This window comes from Archocentrus centrarchus, chromosome 11, assembly GCF_007364275.1.
Source record: "Archocentrus centrarchus isolate MPI-CPG fArcCen1 chromosome 11, fArcCen1, whole genome shotgun sequence".
NCBI lineage: Eukaryota > Metazoa > Chordata > Actinopteri > Cichliformes > Cichlidae > Archocentrus > Archocentrus centrarchus.
The window spans coordinates 13400128-13411373 of NC_044356.1; the positions used below are offsets into that span (position 1 = coordinate 13400128).

At 38.8% G+C, this 11246-nt stretch overlaps 2 protein-coding genes across 2 annotated transcripts; both read right to left on the reverse strand.

The window, feature by feature from the left end:
- Positions 1 to 2007: 2007 nt before the first annotated feature.
- Positions 2008 to 4073, reverse strand: LOC115788833 (ictacalcin-like). Its single transcript, XM_030742006.1, has 3 exons — positions 3962 to 4073; positions 2529 to 2674; positions 2008 to 2323 (listed from the first exon to the last, which is right to left on the reverse strand). Exons 2-3 carry the CDS (start codon positions 2664 to 2666, stop codon positions 2180 to 2182), a joined length of 282 nt encoding a protein of 93 aa, XP_030597866.1. The 5' UTR covers positions 2667 to 2674; positions 3962 to 4073; the 3' UTR covers positions 2008 to 2179.
- Positions 4074 to 8937: 4864 nt separating this feature from the next.
- LOC115788149 (protein S100-A10-like) lies at positions 8938 to 10762 on the reverse strand. The gene is made up of 3 exons (XM_030741089.1): positions 10634 to 10762; positions 9317 to 9466; positions 8938 to 9194 (listed from the first exon to the last, which is right to left on the reverse strand). Exons 2-3 carry the CDS (start codon positions 9443 to 9445, stop codon positions 9033 to 9035), a joined length of 291 nt encoding a protein of 96 aa, XP_030596949.1. The 5' UTR covers positions 9446 to 9466; positions 10634 to 10762; the 3' UTR covers positions 8938 to 9032.
- Between the last annotated feature and the right edge of the window lie 484 nt (positions 10763 to 11246).

Here is an 11246-nt window from a genome sequence, read left to right on the forward strand (position 1 = left end):
GTCCAGCCTTGCTGCTTCTATAGGAACTAGGAGGTTAAGTAGCAGCCAGATGCTACTTAATGCCAAATGCACTTGATTATTGATTATCAGCAAGTGTGAGCACTTCCATAAAAGCAGAAGTTTTGGCAGTATGCTGATCTGGCGCATTCAGGTGTGCGTTATCACAATGCCACAATCTTGCCAGGAGTTGACATCGCAGCACATTCTCCCCAAAATCAGACCGTGAAATGCTCAGAGAAACTTCTTCCTAGACTCTACAGGCCTCAATTAGCATGTTAAATATTAAAGTTCATGATAGTACAATTAGAAAAAGACTCAACAAGTATGGCTTATTTGGCAAGGTTTCCAGGAGAAAGCCTCTTCTTTCTACATTTAACATGGCAGCATGGCTTAGGTTTGCAAAGTTACATCTGAACAAACCACAAGACTTCTGAAACAATGTCCTTTGGACAAATGAGACCAAAGTAGAGATGACCATAATTCACAGCACCACATTTTGGTGGAAACCACAATCACAACCTTAGCAAAAACATACCAAACATCTGCAAACATGCCAACTCTCAGGCACAGTGGAGGAGAGGTGAGGATTTGGGCTTGTTTTGCAGCCACAGCGCCTGGGCACGTTGCAGTTGTTGAGTCAGCCATGAACTCCTCTGTGTACCAAAGTATTCTAGAGTGAAATTTGAGGCCATCTGTCTGACAGCTAAAGTCTGGCTGAAACTGAGTCATGCCACAGGACAATGACAAAACAGCTACAACAGAATGGCTAAAAAAGAAAAAATCAAGGGGTTGCAATGGCTCAGTCAAAGTTCAAACCTCAACTCAAATGAAATGTTGTGGTAGGATCTTACAGTTTTTCCTCAATCGATTTGGCACAATTCTTACAGCAGGAAAGTCATTCTCACTAGTCTTAATGCAGTTCTCAGAACAGTAACGCATTTCTTCACCCACATTAGCCTAATGTTTCTACCCATGCTTCATTACGAATGATATGTTACTGTGTTGATTCACCTTTCCCTTGAATCTTACACGTCTTAAAAACAGTTTAAACTTTTGTCATTCACAGCTCTAGATCTTAAATGAAATTAGCTGGGATAGTGCATATATATATATATATATATATATATATATATATATATTGTGTTCCTGATGCTCAGTTTGAACTACAGCAGGCTGCCTTGAATGCTTTGAATAACGAGCATAATGAGCAATTGAACAGGTGTACTTAATGAAGTGGCTGCTGAATGTATGTAACGTGACTTTACTGGATGTTACTTTAAATATTTTCTTTCTCTGATGCATATAGTTACAGGAGTATCATTTTGCTTTTCCCCATTTCAGCAATTTTGTAACATTAAAAATAAATTCTTCACATTTCATTTTTGATATTTTGGCATATGTGAAAAAGTTTTTGACTGTTGTCTTTTGCACATATGAGACTGTGTTATGAAAAATGCCTTAATAGATTTGACAACTGCATTAAGAGTGGTGAGAATGGCATTCCTGGTGTGAGAAATGTGCCAAAGCTATTGAGAAAAACTGTAACAGGCCTTGGGAGTATCAAAGCTTTAAAAAACAAATAAATAAAGTTGCCAGTGATAATGGCACTTCATGCAACACACCCAGAGTGTGTTGAACGTAAGGATGCATTGCTTTGAAATTAATATAAAGAAATGAATATTTTATTTGTAAGATCAGGGTTGTATTATTGCTTCTTTCAAAAGTTATTTTAGTGCTACTTGAAAAAGCATGCCCTGGTACATACTTTCAGTTCTATCATCTCTGTCAGCATCAGTGACATCCTTCCTGTCGCAGTCTGCAGTGCTACTGCTCCTCTCTTGAAATCAGTTTAGTTACAAAGCATGAAGTCCAGTGTCAGCAAAATTTGGTATTTGGGGCAAGCATAACTAATATCATAAGCTCATCAAAGATTCTGCAACTGCCCAATACTGGCACAAATAGTTCTCCCAGTTTGTGTAAGAAGACATAAAATGCACAACTCTAGTCTTTCAGAGAGAGAGAGAAAGAAAAAAGGTTTATTTCATTTTGCATTGCAGTATAATTTTTACTTCATTGTCATATGTTTATATTTAAATCTCCTTCAAAACAGCTGTCAGGGGACACACCCTGTCCCAGAAGGGCAGCTCTCTTAGCTGGCCCCAAGGTGGCGCTCGGATCCTTATTTTTTGGAGACGAAGTACTCGTGGCACATCTGAGTGAGGCAGCAGACCATCTTGACAAACTCACCAAAATCCACACTGTTGCTCTTATCTGTGTCCAAGTCCTTGAAGATGCGGTCTATTGCTGCCCTGTCATTGGCTTTCTGTAGTTGAGAAAAGTGTTAGGTTACATGTACAAACTAAGTGATCATAAAACAAAGAACTGTTCAGCCTACATATGCACAAATAGTTGCACGAACCACAATGGAATTTCTGTGTATTTTCCATTCTCTCTCTGCTCAGTAAGCCAGTGTGTCCATGCAACTGACTGGGTGTGCATGAGATAGAGGGAGGACAGAGATTACTCACACAAAGCATTTCTCCAAACTCATTCTGAAGAAGGTCCTTCAGCTCATCCTTGCTTAGGGTGTTTTTGTCTCCCTCCTTGCCAGAGTATTTATCGAAGCTGCTGATGAGCAGGGCCATGGCTTTCTGGATGTCAGACATGGTGATGACTAGTTTAAGGAAACACAAAGAAAAGAAAATGTTACATTCCTGCATTTGTACCCCAGGCAGACAAGGTATTTGTTTTATGCAGCAGATCCAAACTGATTAAAGAAAGATGGCTCTCATGAACCACTTTTTCATATAATTCTTCTACGACCCATTATCTGGTGCAGATTAGGCTGAATCATGTGATGCCGTGGTCAAATCTTAACAAAGGACATCATTGATATTCAGAACATGTGGAATTGTTTAGAGGAAAATGAAAAAGGGAATAGGTAGGCCCTGTTTGGTAAAACCACAATTAGAAAGATTTAGTCACTGAACCTTGTGAGGCCCATTTTAGGTTTGCCTTCTTCTGAGAAATGCCTGTTGAGGTTTTTTGGCTTTTCAGGGAAAAAAAATTCTAATAAATATAAAAAAACCAAACAGTAAGCTATACAGTATGCAATAAAACATGTGCATACGGGACTGCACACTATTCTAATTCAAATGATTAAGAGGTCATAAGCAAAATCAGTGGTTGGCATTGTGTTTGTCTATGCCAAGGTTTTCTCTGGATTCTCTGTGGAGCCTGATAAAAATAAACTCAAGGTTTCCACCAGGGCCCCACCATTTTTATTTCCTCTTTTCAGCGGTCTCTAGTGCAGCGTCTCTGCCGAGTGACATAGGACATTGTTATGGCAACAGCAGAAGTAGATAAAGAAGCAGGTTAAGACTTGATTAAAGTCCCCAAAGCAATGTAAGATGTTCTCTTAAGGTGGTATATCTAAATTATGTGTTCTTTCCACTTGACTGTATAAACCCAAGAGAGTGGGTTATGGTTACGTAGTGACTAACACTGTGCTCCTCCCTCTCTGGGATACAGTAAGCCGAGGAAACTGTGGCATCAGAGAGTTCTGAAACAGATGGGAATTGCAAAGAAAGAGAGCATAAAACAGCACCACATCATTGCTCAGGTTTAATTTGGTTGCAGTTAAAGATGAGAATCGTCGCTTGCTGCTAACCAAAAAAAAAAAACCTCTAATGCATCCATAAAAATAACTTTCCAGAAAAATAAGTGGGATTCAAGCAAAACGAGCTCAGTCTTTTGCAACATCAAGTTTCACAAACAAGAAGAGACGCTACAGCATCAAAATGCAAATGATATAAAGGACTTTGCAGTTCATGAATACTTTTCTGCTAATGTTTAAGGTGCATTCAAATAAAACTAACTGTAACTTTAATGAGCATTGCTGGGTTTAAAACAAACAAATAAAAAAACAAACAAACAAACATTTGTGGGATTTTCTACTCACCAGTACTGAGGAGTTTGAGGAGTTTAAGGAAATTGGAGGCTAAAGTCGATCTCAGTGGAGCTGTTGTGATGAACCAATGGGTGGCAAAGATGCTTTATACATCACCACACCCTGCATCCCTCCTCCCTCCCTCTTACAATGCTCCTTTCATCTCCAACCACTCCTCCTTCCTTCATTTTAAAACTTATTCTTTAAGAAACACAGCACTCGTGTGCTATCACAGTTAATGCTTGCATTCAAGTATTTGCAGAGTTCTAAAAAAAATGTATCACTTTTTTACAAAATGTTTCCAATGTTAGGATCTCAGGACTGCATTTCAATCTCAAATTAGTGCAGAGCAGCATAATAAAAGCATGTGGAATGTAAACCGTGGGGTGCTGTGTCTTTAAGAGGACTTCATGCATGTGACAATTAAAGTAAATTAGACAAAGAATGATCATGTAACAGTCTCACAAAATGCCTTTTTTGCTGTGATGGATCAAAGGCTGTAAAAACTTTATGTTTAATGTTGATTTACTGTTTTTATTTCCCCATTTGATTTGATTTGCTGATGAAAGGAGGGAACCAGCATTCACATGTGAAGTGAATCATGTTTTGTGCTCCATTTGAAGGTCACTTTTGTTAATTCTTTAAAAGAAAGTTCACAATTTGTGTTGTACATTTCAGTCTCCCACAAACAAATTTCTTAAAACAGTTGGTGCTGGAAGAGGATTTCACTCCAAATGTGTAATTTTAATCTTTAAAATATGGTTCCATGTTCCTCTTGTTTCTCTTGTGTTATTCTGTTTAAGTTATTGTGCTACTAATGCATCCGAACTCTTTTTGTCTTTTCAAAACATATTTCCTCTTTTAAAAACTTACTGCTTAGAACAATGGGACAGCTACATACAGTATGTTTTAAGCAAAATTTGCATTTTTTTTTTTTCTGTCCACTTGTGCATCACAGGAACCTTTAATTGTATGTTGCACCACCTAATTTCTAGTGGGGTTTTTTTTGTATGTAATTAACTATTTTTATTGACTTGCTTGAGATGCACATGATTCTAAAGTAAAAACATCGGGACAATGACTCACTTAGTACTGATTGTTATGATTGTGAGTGGATCCACTCTTCGTTACAATTTTGCAGAGAGGCTATGACTCATAGTCATGCCCCAAAAGCTCAAATCACTGAGTCTAAAAAAAAAAGAAAAAAAGAGAGAAAAGAAAAAAAAAATCAGCACTGTGGCAACTCTGTTTGCATGTTTGTTTCTCTCTCTGTGCGTGTGGCCTGTTGCATAACTTTGAATTAGATATTTCTGGCGTTGGTCTGGGTATTGTTTTGGCCTGTAATTAACAACTTCAAAGTTTGAAAACAGATGATAGGTTAGAATTCACTGTCACCATCATTCATAGCATTTTTTTTTACATTGTGCCATCCTTCTTCACTGTGTGGAAATCATGAGTCACACATCTTCCTGTCGCCTCTTTCTCGATCTTACTCACTCGTATGTACCAAATAATGGAGGGAGTATCCATGGTCACCGTATCCTGTTTTATATCCAGCTGTGATTCATACAAAACTGTTTGCTCAAAGCAGCTGGAGTGGATTTAACAGCATTCACTCTGGCCAGCTGCTAACATTGTAATTACAGTTACATAGTTTAGTTTAGTTTAGTTTATTAAGATCCCCATTAGCTGCAGCAATGCAGCAGCTATTCTTCTTAGGATCTCCAAATCTTTACCTTTTGACATTGCACTATAAAACACACATACACAACACAACACAACACAAAACAAAACACACATGCAAACTACAAAAACAGCTCCTTTCAGTTCAAATTATGCCTTATTTTAGGGTCAGCGTTGATAAATGAACATTTACATAGCATAGGATTTAACTAACCATCATTACTACAGCCCACAAACAAGAATTCAAGTTCATATTAACATTTTCTAACTGTAGTTGAAAGTCATACTAAATAAATATTGTTTTAAAAGTTTCTTTAATCCAGTTTTTACTTTCTTGTGTGATCTGCCATCTAGTGGTCACAGACAGTGAAAGACATTTTTAATGTCTACTGCAGCCATGTGTACTGTAATGTAGGTTTCTTCAGAAACAGATACCCCATGCAAATGCCTCATAGTGAACATTCACCTTGGATTTTGTAGCTAGTGATTTAGAAATAATAAAGTCATGAATCTACAGCATGTACCTATAAAAGGAAGCTGCTTTGGAGGGCTGCAGCATAAAGAGCTGAAGACAGAAATCACAGGAAATGATCGGAGGAAGCATTCATGAGCTTTATTTAGGTAAAGCTACTAATAACACACTCTAAAAAAAAAATCCTCACTGTTATTATTCATACTTGACATTGTTGCAGCTGGTTGAGTTGTAAATCATATATGAATGTTTGATTTTCATTACAGACTATCTGGTTGTTATTCTCTTGCTCAATCAGTTTAGTGCTTCATTTTCATGCATTAATTTTCTGCTAACACGAAAACTGGAAATCCCTACCTTAAAGACATGTTTTTGGGGGCATTTATGCATTAAAAATAACTGTCGATGTGCATTAAAAAGTACAGTATTTTCTCTTGAATGTAGTGTCGCTGAAGTATAAAGCATCACAAATAAAAAATTGCAAGTTCTTCAAAATGTACTTGACTATAAGTACTTGGTTACGTTCAGTCATTGTCTAATGTAAGCAGTTTGCATTTATGCACCTAAACCTTTAGGCCATAGACTCTGATTTTTCAAAAACTGTTTCCCAGTCAATTTCTGTCACTCTGATTTCCCACTAAATGGTGGTTGAAAGCACGCTATCGATAAAAGGACAGAAGAAAAACTGAACCACCAGGATCTGCTTATAAAATTCACAGAACAACAACAACATTAAAACCACTGACAGGTGAAGTGCATTGACCCTGTCTTTTCGATGTAATGTTCTACCCCCATTGCATTTGCACTCCCTGCAGGCAGCGTCTCAGAATAAGCCACTGCAAAACACAAAATTGGAGCAGTTGGAGGAGCACAGCAAAGTGCCCAAAGCATTTCCAGACTCCAAAACCTAGATTGCAATCCAGCCTGAACTGTGAAATGTGACTCATTGAAGCCCAGCCCTGCACTGGATGCTTTGTCTCCTGTGGGCTGCAGGGCTGGGTTTCAATGAATCAAGCAGGACACAAAGTTTCCGCTCCCAAAGACTCAGGTTCTGTGTCCTTGTCCAATGGGTCAGAGCTGTGTTGGCAGCTTGAGAATGTTGTGGCTGATGTGCCAAGTGTAGGTTTTAAATTGTAGAAGGTAAACTTCCATCAGGTTTCTAAACCTCACAACTGTCAAGAAAACCTCTGGTATCTAGTAAAAAAAAACCCACACATATCCTAGTGAATGTAACTGTGAATAGTATTAACACCAGCTCCACACTATTGAGAGCAAAATAGTTTGATGTTATTGCCCATGGCAACACCTAGGCTGCAAACCGGATGCTGGGGAGGGTTGCTATGCTCTCAATATTAATTCTATTGTTGAACAAGTTTCCACAGAGAGGGGCTTTTGTTGCTCGTGTGTCCGAAATGGGAGTGGCATGCCACAGCAAATATTTGGTAATCCCTGAACTCCCACCACAGAACGCCCCCACCAGGAATGACTTGAGCAACTGTAAAACCAAAAAGTATGCAGGATTATTTCAGTTAGAAAATGTTGTGACAAACTTAATAATTTCTATATTAGAAAACCTGTCTAAAGAGACAAAACCTGACATGTGCAGTGGTGTCACTGCACTGATCACTGTCTAGTAACGTGCCTCATGCTCGAAGAGTAGAGCATATAGACAAATGACGGGTGTTTTTTTTTAGTCTTTTAGTCCACATGATAAACACATAGCCTGCAGGAGGCACTAAATACCAGAAATTATGCCAGTGACAGTTAATACTGAAAAAGCAGCAGTGTTGGAATTCCCAGCTCAAAACTCAGCTGCGGGTCACATGGGTGTGGTGCTTGTGTAAACCAAGTGATGACTACAAACCCTAGCCACACACACACACACACACACACACACACACACACACACACACACACACACACACACACACACACACACACACACACACACACAGAGGATAGTCACATAGCAACTTCAGTGTTTGGCCAGTAACCATGAATGCTCCTAGACTAAATGTTAGGGCCTGCCCAAAGGGGTGTGTGCACAGAGCTCAAGAAGACTTCTTCCTCCCGAGTTTAGACTTTCAGGCAGGCTTTTCTCAGGCAGTGAAGGCTTTGATGACTTCATTGGGAGTGACAGACCATCATGGCAAACTGTGGTTTATAGTCTATCTGCTCATCAATAAATAAAAGATAGATGGAAAGATAGATTGGTGGAATGCGACTAAGAATCAGGGCAGCCTAGAAGTCTTGATTTTAGAGCAAAAATGTTCAGGGAGAATCATGAGGGGTGGGAGGCGAAGGGGTTGTCCTGTTCCCCTCTCTCTGGTGTTATTTGGCTTTAACCATACATGAAATACAATGAGATTTTTGTGCACAAGAACAGTGATGTGCTGTTCTTTTGGGGGGCTTGCATAATAAAAATGTAATTGACTAAGTAGTTTTATCACCTGCTTTATTCAGAGTTGCAACATCATCTGAGCATTTATGCCTCACAGAGAAAGGTGTGTTCATGTCTAGAACACTCAGCAGATTCCTCAGAGCAGTGATAAGCAGGACTTTGTCAGAGAGGGAGTGGCTCCTCTGCCCTTTAATACTCAGGAAAGCACGAATTACTCACTCGCACTGCAATAACGATCATTTTGTTGTGTGCCTTGTGTGCACAATGACAGTGAGTTGAATCTAACATCTAAATAAGCTTTACCAGCTTATGAAATAATAACGGCTTTGGTGTTTGCTAAAAAAACCCATCTATAATAAGTTGAAGGTGGTTTCATGGGCAAAATGTGTCTGATTTACACATGCACGCTCAGGAAACACAAAACACAAGAGGTTTGATGGGATTCAGCATATTTAATGGACAAAACTATCTTTACAAAAAATCTTTGATGCTTTCTTTGGTCGCTTCTCTTCCACTGTTGCACTTCTTTACTTCTTTCCAGTCTTCTTCATGTGCACTTGATAGCATTGCTCACAGGCAATAGAAAGTCCAACAACCAGAGAAACAAACTCCTCAAAGTTCACCAGACCATCACCATTGGCGTCCAAGTCTTTCATGATCTTGTCCACAGCAGCAGGATCCTTTTGAGACTGTTAAAAAAAAAAAGGGGTGTGTGGATTCATCAGCAACAGTAAGGTTGCACAATACTAGATTACACTATATGAATTCTGTGCAGTGTGATTGTGTACTTTACATTTTGGTCTCATCTCACCTTAAGGAAGTTGGAAAGCTCACCCTCCATTAACTGTCTGAGGTTTTGCCGGGTGAGCGAACCGTCCTTGGCGTAACGGTGGAAGACCCTGATAAGGCCTTCCATGCAGTTTTCCAGTTCTGAAGGCATGGTTGCTGGAATGTGTTCAGACTGAAAAACAATGTTCAGATACAGCAGAAAATGTTGAATAGGATCACTGATAGAATACCGTTTAACTTCAGTTCAAAATTTCTAAATAAGTCATCAGAGAACTTTGGTGAAACCTGCTTCAGCTTGTGATGCTGTCCATCATTTAAATGAGTGTGGAGGTATTCAATGAACCGATTATGTGTGAATAGTAGGCCACCCTAGTGTAAAACAGTTGTTGGTTTGACAGGATCAACAATCTGTCACCTCTCAGCAAGATCTATCTGAATTTGCTTAATGAGCTGTCTGTCTTTTAGAGAAAACACAGTGAAATTTTGGTAATATGTCATCCAGCAAAACAAGACTGGTTCATTGCACTGTAGTAGCATTTAGTGTAATCATAGAGGAGACACATTTGGTCTTTGCTGCACCTCCCACTGATCCCACTGATGAGTAATGCTGATGAGAAGACAGCAAAGGTATGTTATTAAAATGCAAGCACCACTGTGAAAAGTGAAAAGACAGAAAAAAATCACAAAACTCGAGCTGCAGTCATTGTAGCTGTAAGAGTTAAAAAAAAAAAAAAGGACAAGAAGGAAGTGGGAGGGAAGTCTTACGGGGTGTTATCTGTGTGAGAGGGAATGGAAAAGTTGAATGCTGAAAAATGCCAGACCCAGAATGGTGGTTTTCAGTGCAAAGAAAGAGAGGGGACACAAAAGCAGCAAGCACATGTGTGTACATGCCCACAGTTCAACCACACCCTATTAGCCTTTATGGAGACCCAGTTAAATATACAGTATATACAAAATGCATAAAATGAGTCACTGCTGAAGAACTACAGCTAGTTATAAAATAACTATATAGTTAAAGTGTATTTAAAGTACAGAAAGGAACACAATTAACTAATTGAAAGTTGTAGTCTAGCCTAATTAACAGCAAGGGAAATAAACGAATCCGTTAGACACCGTTAGGAATTAGGAAAGCCAGAGTTTCAATAAAGAAAAAACTATTCTTGGCAGCAGATCAAAGTAGGCCAAACAATATAAAACATTTTTTCAAACCCAGAGGTTCTGTCTATATGTGTTAGCATCTAAAGTTATTTTTTATTTTTTCTGTTTTTTTTTTATTATTATTATTTTTTTAAAGCCACACCTGTAAGACAAGAGCAGAAAGTTTGCCTTTGTTTCTTACCGTGCAGTTGCTGGGACGCGGTCGGCAGAGCAGAGGTGCAAACGTTCAGACGTCTGCAGCAGACGCAGCAGAGATTTTATAGTCAGGCGCCGCCCTGGCTGTGCGCACAGTGAGTCACCAGAACCTTATGGGCAGTTATCACACTGCTGGGCAGAAGGATAGGTTTGTAATATTTGAATTGTTTATTTGAATAAATAAACTTATTGATACTAAAAAAGTATCCTCCCATATCCTACCGAGAATCGGGCAAAAATTATCTTTCAAGTTAACTTTGCTTTGTGACCGCTACAGAGGACATAAGGTCTCAGGAGGACATGCCCAAGATTTTCTGTATGATATTTTTAAGAAAAAGAAAAAGAATAACAATAACAATAAATAACGGGGTGGAAGAAATGGGAAACTGTGCTGCTGACCACAACAGATGGCAAATCAGCAAAAAAAGATCATCAGTAGCGTTCTGCTGAGTACAAGATCAATTCTGCAAACGAGAGCTATCATCCACAGATACAATCAAGTCAGTGGGATTCAAGTACTGCTTTGTCTTATACAACGGGCATATATATATATATTGCTACCTGAAATTTTCTTTTATTGTTGTGAAACGTTTTTATAT